This window comes from Acanthochromis polyacanthus, chromosome 18, assembly GCF_021347895.1.
Source record: "Acanthochromis polyacanthus isolate Apoly-LR-REF ecotype Palm Island chromosome 18, KAUST_Apoly_ChrSc, whole genome shotgun sequence".
NCBI classification, from domain to species: Eukaryota; Metazoa; Chordata; class Actinopteri; family Pomacentridae; genus Acanthochromis; species Acanthochromis polyacanthus.
The window spans coordinates 2,459,653-2,481,427 of record NC_067130.1 but is presented as its reverse complement, the minus strand read 5'-3'; the positions used below and the strand labels follow the sequence as shown (position 1 = coordinate 2,481,427).

Below are 21,775 nucleotides of genomic sequence, written 5' to 3'. Positions count from 1 at the left end.
CAGTTTAAATGCAATAGTCTGAAGAGCCACAACATCCGGAGGGAGCTTGGAGAAGAGTTGTTCCTCCTTCATTATTGCCAAAAGGAGCCAGTTGAGGTGGTTCTGACATCTAACCAGATGCATTTTGGGCATCTTTCACCCAGGACACCCAGAGCTCACTGGTGGGATCACATATCTTATCTGGCCTGAGATCGTGGTGGGATCCCTCCAGAGGAAATGGAAATGGTTGCTGAAGACACAGACGTCTGGAATGACTTGACCCCAGATAAGCAGAGAAAATGGATGGGTGGAGGCTAATAATAATGGATTAGATTCATATAGCACTTTTCTGGCCACTCAAAGCGCTTTAAAATGGATCCATTATTCATTCACTCACACATTCTCACTCTGGTGCTACATTTGTAGCCACAGCTGCCCCGGGGCAGACTGATGGAAGCGTGGCTGCCTCCAACCACCACCACCAACATTCATACACCAGTGTGAGAGCAGCACTGGAGGCAAGGCGGGCAAAGTGTCATGCCCAAGGACACAACAGCACATGACTAGGCGAGAGCGGGAATCGCCGACCCTTCAATCACTGGACGACCCGCTCTACCACCTGAGCCACAGCCACCCCAGCTACAGGTCTCATTTTAAGTCTATTCTGCTGCCTCACCAGGATCAGTGTGTTGCCAAATGAGGCTTTCGTGACCGCGACCCTGCAGAGGATTAAGAAGTGTATAGATAATGGATGGATGTGAATACTGTTGTTTGTAAGCATGGTTGGGTAAAGCATCACGTGAATAGTGTTAGTACCTGAGGTTATCTCCTGATTGAGAAAGCAAATTAAATTTATGTGTAAGCTGAGTTATAGCATCTCATATTGAATTTTTTTGTGTGGTCACCATGTCTACTTTCAACAGAGATCCAGTGTCAGCCTCCCCACACACTCCTTTGTCCCGTTCTCTCCCTGGTCTCTACATGCTGCAACACCTCCCCCTTGTGTTCCTGTCTGGTACTGAGCTCCTCCAGCAACAGGCCTCCTGGTTCTGAGGGGAGGATCTGAGGGTGGAGCTCCACCTCTTGCCGCTCCGCTCACAGGAACAGGTACTTCTTTTTTCTTTTCTTTTTTTTAAAGACTGTAATCCAAAGCCAGCAGAGCAAGCAGGAGGCTGTCTGGAAGTTTTCATTGGTGGGAATGACATGCAGCACAGTAAAGATTATGGAGTGCACAGCCAGGCAGCCAGATGTTGCTCTTAACTAAATGCAAATTACACTACAAGAGCCTAATTAACAATGGGAAGGTTTGTGGCTGATCTGTTTCTACTCCTGCTGGTTTCCACAGGGCATGTTTATGGAGGTAAGTACAGAGAAAGTCTCTCCTCCTCTTTACTGTGGCATGCAAAAGTTAAAACTGTATTCCTAGAGTGATATTTCAGGCTGTGAAAAGGGGGGTTCTTGTATAATTTTTAATTGTTAGCATGTGTTTAATGATGTTAATATTCATGCACAAGCTGAAGTTTTTGTCCAGAGGTGAACAACACTGAGTTAAGGGTAATCTAGAAGTCATATTAAAACATTTTCAATAACTTTTGACTCATTATGTGTGAGACAGTTGGCAGCTTATTGTTTTAATCATATGTTGTTACATTTTCATTTGATGCTTGCACTTATGTTTTATCCAACAACATGATTATCTTTTATGATTTTTTTGATCATATTTTCCTGACAAATGCAACACAGATAAAATACCACCATGAACTTCTTGCACCTTGATCTTCTTTGCATTTAGCTGCATTTACCAACATCTGTTTTCATTCTCCCTGTCTGAGCAGCTGCATCAGCGAACGTCTCACTCAGAACTTTTAATTTACTGCCACTGAAATATCAGCACCTGAAAAGCTGCTGCATGTGCTCAAGAAAGAAAATTTGGCCTTCAGACAGTTGTGCATGTCTCCGTGTCACTCGTGCGCACACAAAAGGTCTACATCACATTGGAGGTGTCTGTAGGAAGATTACTAATAATCCAATGTTCGCTGGTATCATAGAGGCAGATTAGAGCTGCTCTGATAGACATGGGTTGCACTGACAGCGGGCTTATAGGCTTTATGCAGAGGGGCATGCTGGGCCGGCCTGCTGACGGAGTACTTCTTCATTTGGGACCAGTGTTTTGACTCACAATGCCAGCTGTGATAGTAAACTTCATTTTTGCAGGCTGTGCATTTCCCAATCAGAGATAAGAGAGGATAAAAAAAAAGTAATCAACCATTGTGACAAATGACAGCGGTGCATGCACAGAAAGAAGGATTAGACATGGAGTTCAGAATGAGTTTGTTGTGAAATTTCTGAACTATTTGTACATCATTAGGCTGTATATCTGTTTAGGACTTGCTAAACGACAAAAATTTTTAACAGTAAAAAAAATGCCAGGACCAGATATAAAATTCTTGGCCTCGGTTTTCTCTCCATCTTGCCAATTAGATTCTTCTTCTTCTTCTTCTTCTTCTTTAGATAATTGGAGATAGAAAAGAGTCTTTTTGTTGCAGAAAACAGTTTGTCTTTTTTTGGATCTGGATTATTTAAATACTCATTTAATTTCTCTCTTTTGCTTGCTGCCTTTCCAAACTGCTGTCGGTTTTCTTTAGAGATTTCTAGCATCAGCCTTCACCACGCACATCTCTCTGACCTCTATTCGCTGTATGTTTCCACAAATGGACCATCATTTTGACAGACTGGACCGATACTGCTGCTTTGTAGGACAAATCAATTAGAATAAAGACAGCTTTACTTTGTGTTGTCATTCACAGTGAGCGGGAGGTACGCTGGCCTCACATACGGATGCATTTATATAACCACAGGAGGGGAAAGTGTTGATCACTTTTATCTCATTTTTGCAGAAATTAATGCAGCGGAAATGCACTAACTGGGTTGGCAGTGGCTCAACCGCTATCAGACTGATTGGCATATAAATTCTGGGCACACATTCATGACTGATAGAGTTGACAGTAACATTTTGTGGTTTTAGATTAAATGTCTCATCAGCTCTTGAATGGCATTTGGTGCAGGAAGTCGTGTTCTGGTGCCACTTTCAGGTACAGATTTTGATCCATTTAAGGTTTCTGACCATGGACCATTTCTGTTTAGTGCTAGCTCGCACATGTTTACATGCTAAAACCTGACTAATAGTGGATAGGGAGTATAATATACCATTATCAATACATAGACATACATCATATTGGTGCTGTACTGAAAAAAACAACAACTATGGGGTCATAGTTTACTAATGATCCAGCAATGTATTCTACAAACTAGTGAGCAGCTTACCATGAAGGTGACTGTACCACTGTAACATGTGCTCCGCTACATGTGCTGCAAACAGCGCAGAAGGAAACCACTCTGCTGGATAAAACATAAAAGAAGTTTAAAAATCGACACATTTTGGAAAACATATACGCCAATACTGAAACCCCTCTTTTATGGATGTTTTTATCATTTTATTTGTGTCAAAGGTTCCCTATTCAAGTTATCAGCAAATGCTGTGAAAAACAAGACACAACTAATGATGTTATTTGAGCTTAAACGTTCAATTTGCGTCATTTGGGTCAGTGGTGATGTCTAATTAGCGTCGGGATGACCCGCTCCAGAATGCATTAGCTGTCATTAATTGAATTCAGATAGCAGGTGCAAAGTGCAGAGCAGACGCCACATCGACAAGTCAGTCGATACAGATTAATGGAACAGTCTTTGCTGGGAGAAAGACTTAGGTCACCACTGGGGCAACAGCTCAACTTTTAAGCCGTTAATCAACACTTTTGACACAGTCGTGGCACCGCATTAAACTGCACAGATTTTCATGATTATAGCAGCCATCTACTGTGTGTCAGAAAATCAGTGAAAGTGTTTTGGATTGCTGAAATTGTTCATCTCGGATATAAACTTCTCATCTCTCTCCCTTTTCATTGTTTCAGTGTCATTCTACGGTGATGGTTTCATCCACCTGCGGACGGTGGAGACGTCCATCCAGACCTTAATCCACGTACGATTTCGAACCGTTAATCCATCAGGGCTGCTGTTTCTGGCAGCAGGACGCAGAGACTTTGTGCTTCTGGAGCTGATCTCTGGGCGCCTGCAGGTAAAGCATATTATTTAAGGCATCACATGAATGGATGCCTTAAAAGTTTTATTTCAAAGGATACAAATGTTATGAGAGGAACTGTTTGTGTAGTAAGATAAGACAATTTAAATTTTAGTGATGCGGCTGCAGATCAGTGAAACCTCTCTGGAGGCTCTCACATAAAAATACCTCACACCTTCAAAGCAACAGAAAAAAATTGTCCCTTGGGCCATTTTAGCTCATATATGTTGGCATTTACTATCCACAGGAAGGCCAGAATGAAGACCGAACACACACACACACACACAACCTGGTGTCATATTGCTCACATAGAGAAAAAAAATGAACCCCCTGGCACTGGCTCCATTTCAGAACAAGTTCCTTCATGACTGAGGTTAAGAGAGACGACCACAATAGCTAAATGAAAACACCGAGTACAAGGCAAAGGAACTGCTAATGAAAGAGCTGAGCTGAATTTGTGTTTGTGGTATAATCCTTTAATCTGGTGGTAGCAATCCCCTTGATAGTGTTTTTTAATGTGCACATTCAACAGCTAAATCAACATCTCACATAGTTTATATTTGTTATTTGTTATTTGCTTTTTGTCTGTGTTTAGGCATAGAAATAGGACTTAGAGTTTAATTCCATGTGTGACGGTTGTAGATCTTTCTCTTCACGTTATCCATTCTCACCTCCACCGTCGCCCCACAGGTACGTCTGGACCTGGGCTCAGGAGAGCGTTCGCTACGCTCTGAAAAGGGCATCCATCTCAGCGATCTGGCGTGGCACACTGTGGAGCTGACCCACAGCCGCCATAATATCACCATGACTGTGGACCGGAACTCTCACACCAGCCTTCGAATGCCAGGACCAGATCTGGAGCTCAGGGTGGAGGATGGACTCGTTGTTGGCGGGACAGCTGGACTGAAACATCCCTACCTTCTTAACATCTCCACCAGCTTCAGGGGTTGCATAGATGAAGCTGTCTTTAATGAGCATAACCTACTGGCCAGCCTCAGGCCGTATTCTGGGTACAAGAGCGTCCATGAAGTGTCTCTGGGCTGCAGTCCACAGTTTTCCGTCACAGAAGAAGACACTGTTAGTTTTTTCAGCTCTAAAGCCTTCATGTCTCTCCCGCCATGGGAGGTGCTTCAGGAGGGGGTGTTTGAATGTGAAATGCACCCGTCAGCCAAAGAAGAAGATGGCTTGGTCCTGTATAGCTCTGGCAACCAGGGAGGGTTTGTTGCCATTGAGATCAGAGAGGGTCATCTGGTGGCATCGGTAGGAAAGGTAGAAGGGAGTAAAACTGAGCTGCATTCTCTAACATATGTCCACAGCAACCTCACTTGGTATCCCATCCAGCTTCATTTGCTGCCTCACAGTGCCCAGCTGAAGGTAGGCAAGGAGCTGGTGAGGGCCAGCCTGAGTCAAGATCTTCAGGTCATCCAGCTCAAAGGACCTCTCTTCCTAGGAGGGCTGAATGAAGAAGCCCGAGCAGAAGCAAGGCGAGCTGGACTCCCTTCCATTCCACCTGGACAAGGAGGCTCTTTTAAAGGCTGCCTACGAGAAATTAGGGTGAACACTCAAAAAACAGGCCTACCTCATGCCACAGTCACCAAAGACATCACTGTGGGCTGTAAGATAGGACAAGCTCCACAGATAGTGACTATCACCAACCCAACAAAGCCTCCTGAGTTGGACGTTACAACCACACAGCCAGTTACCAGCAACAAGAGGAACCATAACTTCTTGTTGCTGAGAAAGCTTGAGGTGGCTGAGGGAGGCCGGGCACCACTGGAACCAAAACACATCAAGGTAGAACTTGTTGCCTTCTGGTGATCTGTCTTTTGAGAATTTATTTTAGTTGTTTGACACGTTAGACATCTGTTCCTGTGTGCACTCTCTGCTAGGTCAATTTGGATTTCCGGAAACTGGGCATCCATCCATCCCAACTGATGTTCCGCATTGAGGAGCAGCCTGTCCATGGCCAGCTCCGATTGGACCTCAGTCCAGACCCTGGTGGGATGCTGGGCGAGGTGCAGGAGAGGACAATTACAATGGAAACAGAGGAGAAGGACCGGACTTTCAGTATGCTGGACCTGTGGCAGGGCCGGGTGATGTACGTTCATGGTGGTGCAGAGGACCAGAATGACTTCTTCATGTTTTCCGTCTTCTCCAACAACAAGAAGGAGCTTCCTATGTTCCTGAAGGGCAACCGGCTGCACCGGTTTGACATCAGCATCAGTCCTGTTAATGATGCACCTGTCCTCAGCCTGCCAGCGGGAAACCTTTTTACGCTGCTTGAGAAGTCCAAACGACAGGTAGGTGGAGCAGAACGATTGGATGGTGTGAATATTGGTGTTAATTTAAAAAACAATCAAAATTAATGCATGCCTAATAACTCCCAGTTGACAACAGATGTGCTGAGAGTGTCAGATCCTGATAGCAGTCCTGAGGAGCTGGTTTTCAGCTCCCTGGGAAACCTCAACACTGAGGCTGGATACCTGGAGCATCAGGATTACCCCGGCAGGTTGGTGCTTTACAGTGACTTCCAAATCTTCTTACAAACACTCATGAGGCGGTTCCACACTGCAAGGACTAGGAGCTGGTGCAAGATGGCAATGAACGGTCACACGGATCTGCCCTTTAAGCCTTTCTCTTTACATTAGAATGTATGATCCTAGTGCTTTGACTGCAGTCTTAATTTTGAAAGCACCAAACGACAACAAACAGTAATTACTGGATGTAACTCCAGCTCAAAAGCATGTAGGAATAGAACAATGGAGGGTTTGTTATGTTAGCCTGTATGGGGAATTCTATGGTTTTGATGCTGTTTTCTCCCAGAAAACATCCTTGAAAGAGTTTCTACACGGGCAGTTTTTGCTGCTAATAGAAACACAAAGGTTTGGTCTGTCCTACATTGTTCCACGAGTTTCTGCAGTCAGAAACAGTCTATTGAGGACTGTTGGTGAAGTTGCTGTTTTAATACGAATAAGAATAAACTTCGAAAAGAAACCCCCCAATTGTTGCGGATTTCTCTGTATGGAAGCAACCTTTACTGTCATTGTTTAAGAGCTTAATTGTGTCATAACTGATTCTACCGAGTCTCCTTTTGCAGCTTTAGACAAACAAGCAATAAGACAGGAAATAATAATAGAAAATAACAGGACTGCATCTATCTTACAGGGCCATCAACTTGTTCTCGCTAAGTGATCTGGAGGAGGGTAAGATCCGTTTCGTCCACACAGGGGTCTCCACCTCCAGGTTGGCGCTCAGGGTCAGCGACGGCCTGAAGGTAGGTAAAATAGTAGCTTTCTTGAGATAAACTAATAACATGAAGTTTCCATATCATCATTGTTGTAGCATCTCTTTTCCTGTTAATATCCACTTCCACTTCCTGTCATCTTTCCTGCCATTTCCATGTCTCATCTTGTATCGTCTTCTGGTGTAAACTTTTGTCTTTTACAGGTGAGCAACACAGTAGTTCTGAGGATCATGACCGTGGCACTTGAACACAAACTGGTGAATAATACTGGAGTGGAGGTGAACCAAGGCGAGGCTTCCGTCATCAGCACCAATCATCTCGCAGTACAAGCTAATGTGGCCGACCATACAGCAGAAATCTGGTATGAAGTTACAGAGTTGCCACAGTATGGTGAGCTCCAGAGGTTGCATTCTAGTGGAGAGTGGAAACTGACGACCTCCTTCTCCCAGAAACTGCTTGAAAAAGAACGGATCCGATACCTCAGCACCTACTACGGCCTTCAGACTCAGAGCAACGTCACTGATTACTTCAAATGTAAAATCAACGTCGGTTCTGTGGCCAAAGAGGAGGTTGTTGTTCCCATAGTAGTACGCTGGATTCACTTCAAGGTCACACGAAGCAAAATGGAGATCAACGGCCTTCAGACTGCTGTCGTCACTCCTGAGGACCTCAATGTGATTTCTAAAGGTGTCAAACTCAACGAGAGCCACCTCTACTTCAGACTCATCACGTTACCAAAGAAAGGACAGATGTTCCTCAACAACATAGTTCTACAAAGGAACTCAACCTTTAGCCAGAAGAACATCACAGATGGTTTGGTGAGGTATACGCTTCTCAACAGGCTGCAGGACGACACAAGAGACACGTTCAGCTTTCGGGTGTTTTCAGCGCATGCCAGCTCAACAATTTACGACTTCAGGATCAATATTAAAGCCGAGTCGACCGCCATCACAGTGGTAAATAACGGCCTTTCAATTGTGGAAGGAGGGAGTAAAGTAATCACCAAAGATATTCTGTTCGCTCACACAGCGAGCAACCGGGAGGTTCACTACAACATCACAGTGAGCCCCAAGCATGGGCAGATAAGGAGGATCAACTTCTCCAACTCAACTTCGATTAACGACAACATTGCGACATTCACTAATCGGGACATTACTGAGGAGAGAATCATGTACGTCCACGATGACAGCGAGACCAAGCAGGATTCCTTCACATTTCAAACTGTGATTTACAAACCGCACAAACACACAAACAAGAAGGACGAAAGAAGCACGGCAGAGCACACCTTTAACATCTCAGTCCAGCTCGTCAATGATCAGAGACCTGTCAGGGTCGTGGATAAAGTTTTCCACGTGGCCCGCGATGGCCAGAGGCTGGTGACGCTGAATGACCTTCGTTTCCGGGATGACGACTCGGACTTTGAGGACAGCTGGTTGGTGTATACGAGGAGGGGGATTCCAATGGGAGACCTGGTGCTGGCCAATGATTCCAGTCACAAGCTGTACGAGTTCACACAGCGCGACATCGAACAGGTTAGCAAAAAACGTGTCCATGAAGATAGTTGGTGAGCCATTTAGTAGAATTAATAAGTCAAAGCTACAGTATAGTCGTAAAGATTAGGAGTCAACCGATAGGGTTTTTCAGGCTGGTACCAATTATTGGTAATCGAGGAGACTGATAAACGAGGTACATTCAATACTTTTCAATATTTATCTCTCAGTATTGATAGGCTGTTACAGTCATATAGTGCTGTAGTTTGGACACTACTCAACATCAAAAAATGTGTACTACAGCAATTGAATTCATTTATTTTATCAGGATTTGGTTAAAAAATACCAACAATGTTAAAATTCTGGATAAAAATGCTGAATATTGGATTCAATAATCAACCAGCTTGGTGATCACCCCTAATACAGATAGATGAGACACAATTAACTGTACAAATGGCGATTATGTTGCAAATATGTTCCTTATACTTTAATAATACTCACCTTTGCATTGGTGTGCGTGTCCAGCTGTTGGCTTTGGGAAACATTTTTAAATTTAAAATGCAGCGCCCCAGTTTTTCATTTTTAGGAAGATGTCTGTGGAGGGGTTTCACTTTAAAGCAGCATCAGGTGCTGTCTGTCTGAATCAACATAATGTCTTTGCTGGTTGCATTTTTTAAATAACACCAGCAACGTTTCTTTCTCTTTTCTCACCTTCGCCTCCTCTTTTCTCTCCTCTCAGAAAAGAGTATTGTTCGTCCACAGCGGAGTGAGTTTTGGCCGTTTTGTGCTTTTCGTATCAGATGGCAAACATTATGTTTCAACGCTGCTGGAGGTGATTGTACTTTTTCTTTTCTTTATTTATTCATTTTGGGGGTGGTATTTAGACTATAATCACAGAGTGAGGGTAGAATGATGAAAAGAATGTAAGCAGAGAGAATCTGCGACTCAGCACATCAAACTATGGGCCACCAGGGACATCGCTCACTGATTTAATTCACTGATGTTGAATTAACCATTAAAAGAGCAAGAATACAGGTAACATGTAAGCAACAAAAGAGGCAGGGAACAATAATGCCAGCTAAACAAAGAACAAAAACCTAAAAACTAGAGTAAACCAAGCAGTAAGCATAATAGGAAGGATACAACATAAGCTATCATTATTATTCCTGAAGCTGGGAGTTCTGTCATTTATTTTCATATAATATATTTAAAATGTGTGTGTGATGGGTTTTCTTTATCTAGTAAATTGTAACTCATTTAGCAAGTAATCTGCTTGAATTAGATGTCATAAGGTTTTTTTTTGTGTGAAAATCAAAGCCTTTTATATCGTAATGTAGTCAGACTATTGCTGTAAATAATACATTTCTATGCATGTTGTGTACTTGTGGTGCAGGTGATGGCCCAGGATCCTTACCTGCAGGTTGAGAACAGCACAGGCCTCATGGTCCAGAGAGGAGGGATCACAACCATGACCTCCGCTAACCTCAGCGTCTTCAGCAACCTCGACATCCGAGACCCACAGGAAGTGACATTCGAGGTCTTCCTTCCACCTAAACACGGTGTGCTCTGCTTTAACGACGGGCAGAGCGAGACTGTAACAGAAGCAGATGCAATTTCCATATTCACGCAGCGAGACTTGGTGGCAGGACGTCTGGCGTATCACCACGACGGCAGCCACGAACTGTTGGACGGATTCAATGTGACGGCAAGAGCGAGAGAGAGGAGCACAGAAAGGCGAATGGAAAGAGCGAGAAGAGAGGTACATCTGGACATCGGAGTGGTGGTAAAAATATACCTGGAGAGTCATCAGAGGCCACCAACAGTCCTAAACAATCATCCAGTGGTGGTGGCGGAAGGACAGAATGTGTCTGTAAGCAGGGAACATTTAGAGGTAAGCCAAGGCAGGATCCTTGCATCTTGCACTTGAATGTGGCTTTACTAATTACACTCTGTGAATTTGCTCCATGCATGCAGGATTTGTCTTTTCAGTTTCATTTGCGTGTATTTTCCGTCAGGTGGTCCATGAGGACAGGCAGCCCTCAGAGATAGTTTTTACCGTCCAAAGTCCTCCTACACTGGGCATCATTGACAGATTATTCACTGACAACCGACATCAAAACATCAACGGAGAACAGCAGCATGTCTCTAAGGTACAGCCAGTGATCACGAAGCTGCTGTAAGGTCTAAGCTCATCCTCCAATACGATCAACATCTATCTAAGTTTGTCTGTCTGCATTTTAGTCCCAGGCAGGTATTCTATCAAGAACTTATCAGGGTGCTTTTGCTGCAGACAGCTACTTTCTGATGCTGGAGAGTTCTCTGAAATCCCCTGAAAACCTTGAAATTTTCTTGGGGTCCGGCATGAACAGAAGATCAAAAAATGTCAATACTGGTCCAATCATATCTACACAATCCCAATGATGGACCCTTCCTGACTTTTTGACTGATAAATTCCTGATAAATAGTAACTTACGATGGGTTTTCCCAAATTTTAACTTAAATTGTTGCTTATATAGCTGCTTATGAACATTTATTGTCATGTACTAAGAATTAAAATCATATATTGACAGACTTTAAAGAAAACAGAGTTTGCAGGCAAAACTAAAAGGACACACTAAAGCTAGCTCCACAAATAGAAAACTATTGATGTATGAAGTTTCAAGTTAAAGAAAAGTATTGAAAGTGTAATATATTAATAGTACAAGTGCTTCTAAGGTGAAGAAATTCTTGAAAAACTGGACATAAAATACCTGCATTGTAAAAAAGAGTTGCCAGAGTTGCCTTGGATCATTGTTACATTTCTTTATGGCAGAATGTTTCACACTTCTACATTAAAATGATCTATCACTTTAAGGGTTTGTCTTCTCGTTTCTCCATGCAGGATATCAGAGGGAAACCAACAACCTCCTTCACCCAAGAAGATCTCAATGAGGGACTGATCATCTACCATCAGCAGGCTGGAGGAAGCACCAACGACTCTGTTCTGTTGGAGGCAACCAATGGAGTGACAAAGGTTGGACCTATCAGACTGGAGATTGACATCATCCCAATCCTGCTTCCTCTGCAGGTATGAAGTTGCAGCGTAGATACTCGATTACCCTCAGAGAAGGGACAAATTGCATGATAAGGGAAAGATTGAAAAGCTAATATACCAATCCCAGTGACCCGACAATAAACCAGTGCTGTCTCCTGTTTGCCGATTCTACAGGTGTCTGACTTGACCCTCGATGAGGGGTCATCGCTGCCGCTAACCCCAGACATCATCAAAGTCGCCAATCATCACTTTTCAGCCATGAACTTCTTGTACCAGGTCATCGTTCCACCGCGATTTGGACACTTAGAGCACAGCCGGATCCCAGGGATGCCCATTACTGCTTTTACGCATACTGAGGTTTGAAGCGATTTGAAACTACCTTTTAATAATGTCAAAAGACCCGGGAAACGTGTTACTATACTTTGCGGAAACAACACCAGGCTCAGTCAAATGACACTTTGATGTGACCTACTGATTTTAGGAAGTTATGACACTCACAATATGACAACAACTGATAGATTTTTCATTGCATTAAATGGAGCACTCAGCTCCGTGATGAGATCCATAACGTTGTTTTGTCAGTTATTATTTGATCAGGCCGTTTTGGAATCGATCTTTATTCATTTTTTTCCACTCATCTGTTTTCAGGTTGAGCGTGAGTACATCTCCTATATCCATGACGGCAGCGACACGCTAAGAGACAACTTCACCATTGTGGCCAATCAGACGGAAATCAGGAAGCACAGTCTGCCCTGCACAGTTCAGATCCACATCACACCCGTCAACGATGAGACTCCTGTGGTTACAACCAACCACGGCCTGAAGGTGGGTAAGCCCCCTAGAACCCCTCTTTATAGGAAGAGTAGACATGAACACTACTTTTTGTTCAAATTACCTCAAGCAGAAGCTGAATGTGGATACTATGGAGTAGATTTATGACTTTTCTGGAGTGTCTACATGGTTTGATGCTTTGGAAAAAGTTTTCCCTTTCATGCTTTTTTAACACTCAATCATGGTCAGGGTTATGTCATTTAATTAAAAATATAAAACACAAAATAAGTGATTGCATTAGTATTTATCCACTGTAACTCTGTATTCAGTCGTTGTGTCTTTGTGAATCTGGAAACTGCAATTTGACCTAAATTCTTCTTTGCAAAACTGTTCAAGCTCTGTGAGGTTACACAGGGATAGTGGGCAATGAGCTCTTTTCAAGCCAAGCCACAAATTCTCAGTTACGTTTAAGTTTGGGCTCTGACTCAGGCGTTGACCTTGTGACTGTATGCTTCATGTCACTATCTTGCTGAACTATAAATTTTCTCCCAAGTTGTGGTTCTCTTGCCGACTATGTTAGGTTTTCTTCCTGGATTTCCCATTACTTTGCAGCATTCTTTTTACCCTCTACTTCTCCACACCTTCCGGGGCCCTGTTGTTGGAAATCATTGCTGCATCATGATACTGCCACCACCATGCTTCACAGTGGGGACACTGACTTAATATTTAGTATACAGAACCAAGTTTTGTATCAGTCTTCTCATCTGACTCTTGGCAAGAAAGTGAATATGAGTATTGGTCTACATGTTAATAGCTCTTCTTTCCTTGTAACCTTCTTTTTGGTTCTTTAGATGTGGGTGGGTTCAGTGACAGAAATAACCACACATGACCTTAGTGCTGAGGACACCGATACTCCACCTGAGGGACTGGAGTTCGTAGTCACACCGCCCAGCAATGGCCACCTGGCCCTGAAGAGCGCCCCCTCCAGACACATCCTGAACTTCACCCAACATCACATACAAAGCAGACAGCTGTTGTTTGTGCACAGTGGTAAGTCTGCGTTGATCTTTGTTGTATGTTTTTCTAAAGGACTACTTTTGGTGAAATACATGACCTCTGTTTTCTTGTGTAGGTGCCCTCTCAGGTGGCTTTCACTTCCAGGTGAACGACGGTGTGAACTTTGCTCCTCGCCAAATCTTCAGCACGACTGCCCAATCTCTGGTCCTCACCCTGCAGAGAAACCACCCCATGGAAGTCTACCCAGGTATAACAGCTCATTGGCCTCAATAAATCATACTGACTGCTCAAAGGCCTTTCAAGCGTGGTGACTGAAGGTCATTGGTGGAAGTATTAAGTAAATGTGACAATACAGCAACAAAAACACTATCACAAATAAAAGTCCAGCATGAAAAATCCTGTCATGTAAAAATACTTCTGTATTAGCTACAAAATGTGTTTTAAGTATTAAAGTAAAAGTATACGACTGGTCTCTCTGACTATAGTGGAGCTGAACCCATAGACTCATAAACATCTGCAATGAGATGGTCTACAACTTCCTGTTTGTGAGATGTCAGAAGCTGTTTGGAAATCAGTGGTTTTTTCTTTAACAAGGGTGTTGTACTTGTGTTGTAATCAAAAGCAATTTAAAAGGAGTATCAAATGGAAATACCCAAGCAACCTTCAAGTACTTCAAAACTGTACTTAGGTATAGTACTTGAGTTAATGTCTGTAGTTACTTTCCACCATTGCTGAAGGTTGGAGGAGTCTTAAAGCCATTTTTCCATTCCTATGCACTTACATTGGGTTTTAACACAACAGAAAACTCCTAGAAACAGTTGTAGTCACATGATCAGTAGGTTATGAATCAAATGGAACCAGAAGACGAAAGTTGTGGCGCAGTGAAGTAGTACATAGCAAATCCACTAGGTGGCCTCACTGCTCCAAACTTTATGTTTGTGGTAGCATCACATTGCCAGACTATTCTGCCAACAAAAGCAGTTTACATTTCCTCTGTGCCTGGTCAGTTCAAGGCTGACTGTGCTTCTATCCACAACATGTGAAGGTTAAATGGGACTACGTTCACACCCTTATCAGCAGTCCTTCCTCTCAAGGTCACAGGAGTGCAGCTGTTATTCTGATATGAAACCACCTGTGGAACACGTGATATTATTGTTTGTCTTTTGAACAGTGCTGTACGTTACTTGTGGTTATAAAGGTGCAACCACAAAGTTACCCATCACCCTTACTAGGATAGTGAATCATGATTTTTACATGAGTATCTTTGCAGGTTCAGTGTTAGCCACGTGGATGTTTGTGGCTGTTTGAAACCAAGGCCTTGCCTGCTCATTCTTTACCCTTCTGTTTCTGGCTTTTCTTCTTCCCCACTGTGTCTTTGTTCCTCTTGAAGGTTCTGTGACACCAATCTCAGAGCAGGAGCTTCAGGTGGTGACCAACAACGCCAGTGACTTTACAAGAAACCAGTCTCTGGTGTTTGCCGTGACGGCTCCTCCTAAACTGGGCCGCCTGGTCCGACGTATGCCCGACAACTCTACAAGAATCGTCTTCACGTTCACACAGAGCATGGTATGGATGTCTGTGACTGCTTGTGTGTTAGTGCCCTGTAATGTTTGCATCTAAAATGAACTGACTATTTCTTCCACACTGTCTCTCAGGTGAACGACGGCGTTATCCTGTACGATCAGAGCAAACCAGAGACAGTTGGATGGTCGGCTACAGACTCTTTTTCTTTCACCGTGTCTTCTCCTCCTGCTTTTCTTCCTCCACACACCTTCACCATCTTAATCTCCTACCAAGCCAATGAGCATCATGACAGCCTTCAGCACAAGACCAGACTGCTGAACAATGCAGGTACTGTGTCGCTTTCAGAAGGATGAGCATCTTCTACCAGAAGGAGTCTAAGTTCAAGAGGACCGCATTTATTTATCTGTCCTTCAGGTGTTGTGGTGGCCGAGGGAGGCAGGGTGACGATCGACAGGTCGAAGCTCGACGCCTCTAATCTTCTGGGGAAAATCCCGGAGACCCAACGGAAAGACCACCACGTAATGTATCGCGTGGTTTCTCAGCCTCGCCATGGAGTTCTGTCTATACAAGGACACAATCTCACCAGGTGCTTAAAGCAAACATTAATATCAAAAGTGTTAATGTAGTACTATTTTCACAGCAAAAGAAGGAAAGACACATTGTTCCAGCACACCAACATAGACTGCAGATTAAAAATATATAGAGAGAATCTTTTAATATGTATTCTTTGCAACTTCCACAGGTTCAAATTCCTTTCCTGTGTTTTTTCTGTGTATTTTATTCAAAGCAACCTTGCAAATATGAAAACCTAAGAACGACTTTTTGCTATCATCTTTTCCTAGGAGCCAACCAGATTTCTCTCAGGTCACCCTCAACAAGTTCGGCATCACCTACATCCATGATGACTCAGAGACGACCAGGGACAGCTTCACTTTCCGGGCCTGGGTGGCTCCTTTGGATCTGTCCTCCTCTTCATCATCCTTGTCTGCTTTCCCCTCAGACTCCTCCTCCTCCGTCACCTCTTTTTCTCATCTCTATTCAGCCTCGTCGCCCTCCTTTTCGTCATTAGACACGGTTTCTCATCGGCACGTCAAAGACAGCATGGCAGTGACTGAGATGTTCAACATCACAGTGACGCCGGTCAACGACCAGCCGCCTCTGATCAGGAGCAGATCCCCGAGTATGAAGGTTGTAGTTGGAGAGAGAGTCGTACTTGGACCAGACAACCTTCAGGTGGGCCAATGCAAAGGACCAATGACCACTTTGCTGCAGTTTGTGGTCATGCAATTTGCACATTACCATGAAAAGTTTTAAATTTGTTTCTCCGTAAAGTAAGTACTAAATTAATGACTTCCTTTGGAGATGTTTTCTTTGGGTGAACATCTAGTAAAACATAATCCTTGACACTCTGCATGCCCAGGTTGAGGACCATGACACCCCACCAGAGGAGCTGCACTATCTGGTGATCAGTAAGCCCAACAACGGCTACCTGACTCTGGGGGAAAGACCAGAGCCGGTGACCTCCTTCACCCAGTATGACGTCAACCACGGCCGGTTGCATTTTATACAACAGGTGAAAGAGACTTCACTGCAAAAACTACAGTTTTATTGTGCAAATGCATGTGAAAGGGGTGCTTGCAGTTTTGGAGGAAACATTGAGATCTTTACCTTAAGTAAAGGTGGTATTACATGAGTGCAAAAGAATTAATTACAATGAAAAGTTTTGTAAGAAATATCCTATAATCATTAGCAGCAAAATGTAGTTAAAGTATGAAAGTAAAAGTACTGGTTTGACAATTAATGGGAGACAAAAGAAAGGTAAAAAAAAAACAAAGTTGTGTTTTCAGTTTTCCTCTAGTTTTTCAACATTCATTGAAATTAATCCACATAAAAAGTTCAGTGGAACAAATCTCTTTTTAGTGTGGCTGTTAACAAGTCACAAAGTTCTGAAATGTGGCCCCAACCATGCACTACTTTTACAAGATGTCAGAAGCCCCAAAAAGAAGTTGAAAATGTCAGGTTTAATCCAATTACAGTTTTATATTTAAAAGGTTGTTGTATTATTCACTACTCTGTTGGACCTTCATCCTTAGAGTAACTAAAGCTGTCAAATGAATGTCATGGAGGAGAAAGTGCGTTTCCCTCTGAAATGGAGAGGAGTATAAAGTGGAGTATAAAATGGAAATATTTAAGCACAATACCTGGGTAAATGTACTTACGTTTGTTCACTGTGCATTTGAAGTCCAAATGTGTGTCATAATGTTTGGATTCATTTGCAGTAACTAAAACGTGTTCACTCAGTAACTGAAAAGTGAACGGCAAGACATAAGAAACGGGGCATGAAGTCAAAAAGCATGCATTTTGTTCTTAAGCTTCTCAAAGCAAAATTATTCAGGCTTTGCTATACTTTTTTCACTCTATTACTGCTTCCTAGAAATATACAATTCCCTCTTCAATCTGTAGGAAATGTGGAGTGCAGACATCCACATTCAATGACATTTATTAAACGTTTGATACCTCTGATCTACCACCTCATGGTCACTGCTTAGAGTAAGACTTAGTTCAGTAAACTGACTGTAAAGAAGAAAGTCTGTTTACTGTGAAGCATGGAAACCTCTTGCACAGATTTAAAACCTGCTTCAGACATTGTTCAGCATGTTTTTGTAAAGGGTGTGTCATTGTTGTGTGGTGATGCAATTGAAAACAGCAGATATGAGGATTTTATTTAGTTTTTTTTATTTTAATTCCATTTGCTCTTTTTCTTTTCTGTGTCCTTCCCATGTTTCCTCCCTCAGGGTGAGCCCTCGACGGGAGTTTTCTACTTCAACGTAACCGATGGTCACCACCGTCCACTCTATAAACTGTTCAGTCTAGAAGTGATCAAGCCGTCCGTATTCATGGTAAACAACACTGGTTTGTCGCTGCGACAAGGTCGGACCGCTGTGGTCCTGACAACCAACCAGCTGGCGGCTCAAACCAACGGCCAGGTTCAGGCCAACATCTTCTACACAGTCACCAGACACCCTCGCCACGGACGCATCGCTATCAACGACCACGAGGTCACCACCTTCCTCCACGAGGACCTGCAATTCGGGCGCGTCGTCTATCACATGACCGATCTCAGCGAATCGGAGGACAGCTTCCAAATCTCGGTGTCGGCCTCATCTCTTGGTGTCGACTATGGAAATGTGACAGCGCAGACAGTGAAGGTGACCGTGAGGCCTCTGATCTACCTGAGAGAGACGATCAGAGTTCCAAGTGGCATCGCTGTGAAGCTGGGGAAAGCCATGATCGATGCGTCTGAACTGGCAAGAATCAGCCGAGCTGACCCTGTGTTCGAGGTTCTGTCTCCACCAAAACATGGAAAACTAGTCAAGGTAAAGCCATCTGTTGTAAACTGGGAAATATTGCTCTCTACTTAAGTCTTGCAAGTTGGAGTTTCTCACATCATTTAGACCAGGGGTGTCAAATATGTGGCCCGCGGACTAAAACCAGCCCTCCAGAGGGTCTATTCTGAAGTGGGATGACTTTGAGTAAAAATTACAGAGAAGACATTAACTGCAGATTGTAAATTAGTGAAACTGAAATTTGAATAGTTTCTAGACCATGACAAGTTGATTTGATCATAAAGTTAAATACTAGATTGTTCATTTTGTGTCTCGTTTTTGTAATATTTTGTCTTGTTTTTGTTGTTTTTGTTCTTCCTTTTTGTCTCGCTTGTGTTTTTTGTCTTACTTTTGTCATTGTCTGTTTTGCTTTATTCATTGTTTTTGTATTGTTTTTGTCATCTTGTGTTTTTGTCTTGCTTGTGTTGTTTCTTTTGTTGTTTGCCTCATGTTTTTGATGTTTTGTGTTTCCTTTTTGTCACGCTTTTGTTCTTGTCACATCAGAATGTACTATTTTTTAGGATTTAGACAGTACCTGCCATACAATGTAGCAATGTTTAAAACTGAATGCAATGTCAAATGTCTATCTTTAACTGCTTTTGACTCTTAGTTCTGCTGTGTCTGTGTGTGCATGTATGCAGATGACCTACGACCCTAACCGAGCATCGGAGGTCCTGAAGTCATTTACGTTCAGAGATGTGGTCCAAGGCCGAGTCGCCATCGAGGAGACTCTCAGCGACAACCAACTCCAAAACAATGAATCCACAACAGCCCGAGGCCACGCTCCTGCCACGCCTCTCAATGATTCTTTCATGTTCCTGCTGAAGGCTGGAACCGTTCAGCCAGCCAAGGGCGAGCTTCACTTCACCATCCTGCCCCACCACCAGATGCGTCACGGCCAAGGTGGTTTCAATAAAGGAGACGGCGGAAGTCGAGATCACGCAACAACACATCAGCCTGCACGCAACAGGACCGCAACTACTGCTGCTGGAGGAGGAAGAGGAGGGGGACGAGGCGGATCCACAACGCATAGTGGGGTCGGGGTGAGCTTGCACCCCCACATCTTGTCACATAAGAACCACAACAGGACACAACACAAGCCGAGGCCTCACAGCCGCTGGGGGAACCACAGTCGCAGTGGGAGTCATGGAGGAAGATCAGGCAATGGAGCAGAAGGAGCAGCAGGAGGCAGCCACAGCCATCCCCCACAGCCACACACTCCTGTCCCAGAGAAACACCATCCAGTAAACCCTCCGGACACTCAGCTGGTTCACGTCGAGGTCCTCCCTCGCCCTGCCTCCGACCCCCTCCTCATCATCCTGCCGCTGCTGGCCTGCTTGCTCCTCATTGTGATCCTTGTAGTTCTGATTCTGGTGTTCCGCCACCGCAAGGAGAAACAAGCCCGGCTGCGGTTCATGCAGGAGCTCGCTGCTGTGCCGCTGCCCCCTGAGGAGAGCCCTTACCTGGGCCGGTCGGAGCGGAGCGTGGCCATGCCCTCGGTGGTGGTCACCCCACTCGGCTCTGCAAGCTGTCCTACCTCCCCCAGGATACCCATGAGTCCCAGGAGGAGTCTGGCCCCTGGAATGACCTTCTGGGGACCGTTTGAAGCAAACGTAGCAGGCGGCGATGGGAACATCAGCGGCTGTAACAGTAGTGAAAGAGATAATGTGACTTCTAATACTGCACTTCCGGCTATTTCTGCAGGATTCAAGACTTCTGTGAGATCTCGGTCACCGACTTTAAAAGACAACCAGTACTGGGTCTGAGGGAAGTACGTATGAGGAAACTGTGCCTTAGAGGTGTACTTTATGAGGTTAGAGATGATATCTGTCTGCTTTCCAGGGAATATAAGGCACATCTGACATGTACTTCTTGAGAAGAGGACAAAACTATGTAAAACACACGACATGATGCTGTAACTGAACACATCTTGTGCTAAAAACGTTCCTTCCTACCAGCTGCTGTGTCTAAGAGACATGAAATACTTTTCGAAGTAAACCGAGTCAATTATTGCTGTTTAGGAAGCCATTTTTCTTTATGTTTTCAATGTGTTCAAGGTTATTTTTGTTCCGTGAGACTGCATGAATGACTGAAACCACCATTGGTCGTCTGACTAATTCCTGAATACGCTGCTCTTCATCACCTCTAGTCGCAATAATTAGCAGCATATTTTTGGAACTGTCTCTGAAAAGGGAAGTGAAGCATAGACGGAGTTGTGTCGTATTCTTGGTAAAACACATTTTCAGAAGTGGAATCTTAAATTAGCACAGACATGAGTTAGCAATATAACTGGTCATGCTACTTCTCCTCCACAGCTGTACAGATGTGACGTGTGACTTCTTCGAAACCTTGTCTGTCAGCAGTTAGAGCATAGTCTTTATATGGCTGCAAAAAGTACTGCAAGCTTCCAAGTCCATTCAAGCAAACGTCCGCCCTTCTTGCACAGCCAGGTGTTACTCTCTGTTCTCTTTTCTTCTGTGTCTGTTTGAGTTTCGTGACCATTTGAGGCGGTGAGCTGTCGTCTAACTGCTTCTGATAGCTACATTCTTCTCACTTTTGACCCTTTATATGCCTGCATCTGTTTGCCATGCACTGTGATTTTTAAAAAAATAAAATCTGTTTCTTGAAGACTCCAGTGTGCAAAGCTCAAACGCGATCCAAATCCTTCCTCTTAATGGTTCAGCTGATCTTAAACCAGCAACCCGCCTATTTGTTTACAGTGAAAATGCACAAGCTTAGTACTTAAGCACACATTAACAGCTGACAAATATGTGATAATTACGAAAACCGTCTTGTGGTGTTACGCAAGTTGCAAATGTAGGCCTCAGGCAGCAGAGCCGCTCGATAAACACTAAAAGGTTTTTACAGTCTTTACCCTATAGGTAGGTGAATCTTTCCCTTTTTAAATCCTGACTCTAAACATGTTTCTTGATGTGCATAAATAATCCTGAATTAATTCATCTCCGGCGCAGCATTTCTTGGTGGTTTCAAAGTGTATCTGCCCTCGTAGTTGTTTGAAATCCAACCATGTGCAGCTTTACTTCACAGTTTTAAGATTTAAGGGATTTAGTGGATTCTGGAGAGGAGAACAGAAGGAAAACTCTGTGCAAATAAAACCTGCTCATCTGATTGGTGACGTGTGAGAGTCGACTCACACAAAATAACAACTTTAACGACAACTGAAACACATTAAAC

The 21,775-nt window shown here is 43.7% G+C and overlaps 1 protein-coding gene across 1 annotated transcript; it reads left to right on the top strand.

Annotated features, from left to right (window-relative positions):
• Positions 1-1,143: 1,143 nt before the first annotated feature.
• On the top strand, positions 1,144-21,210 carry LOC110966495 (chondroitin sulfate proteoglycan 4-like). Its single transcript, XM_051938690.1, has 22 exons — positions 1,144-1,339; positions 3,948-4,111; positions 4,805-5,908; positions 6,004-6,414; positions 6,502-6,623; positions 7,280-7,388; positions 7,562-8,890; positions 9,588-9,680; positions 10,242-10,739; positions 10,864-10,998; positions 11,730-11,915; positions 12,057-12,239; positions 12,531-12,707; positions 13,505-13,703; positions 13,786-13,917; positions 15,061-15,236; positions 15,326-15,521; positions 15,609-15,780; positions 16,037-16,427; positions 16,615-16,767; positions 17,990-18,571; positions 19,222-21,210. The coding sequence occupies exons 1-22, from the start codon at positions 1,276-1,278 to the stop codon at positions 20,344-20,346; spliced, it is 7,701 nt and encodes a 2,566-aa protein (XP_051794650.1). The 5' UTR covers positions 1,144-1,275; the 3' UTR covers positions 20,347-21,210.
• The last annotated feature ends 565 nt before the right edge of the window (positions 21,211-21,775 follow it).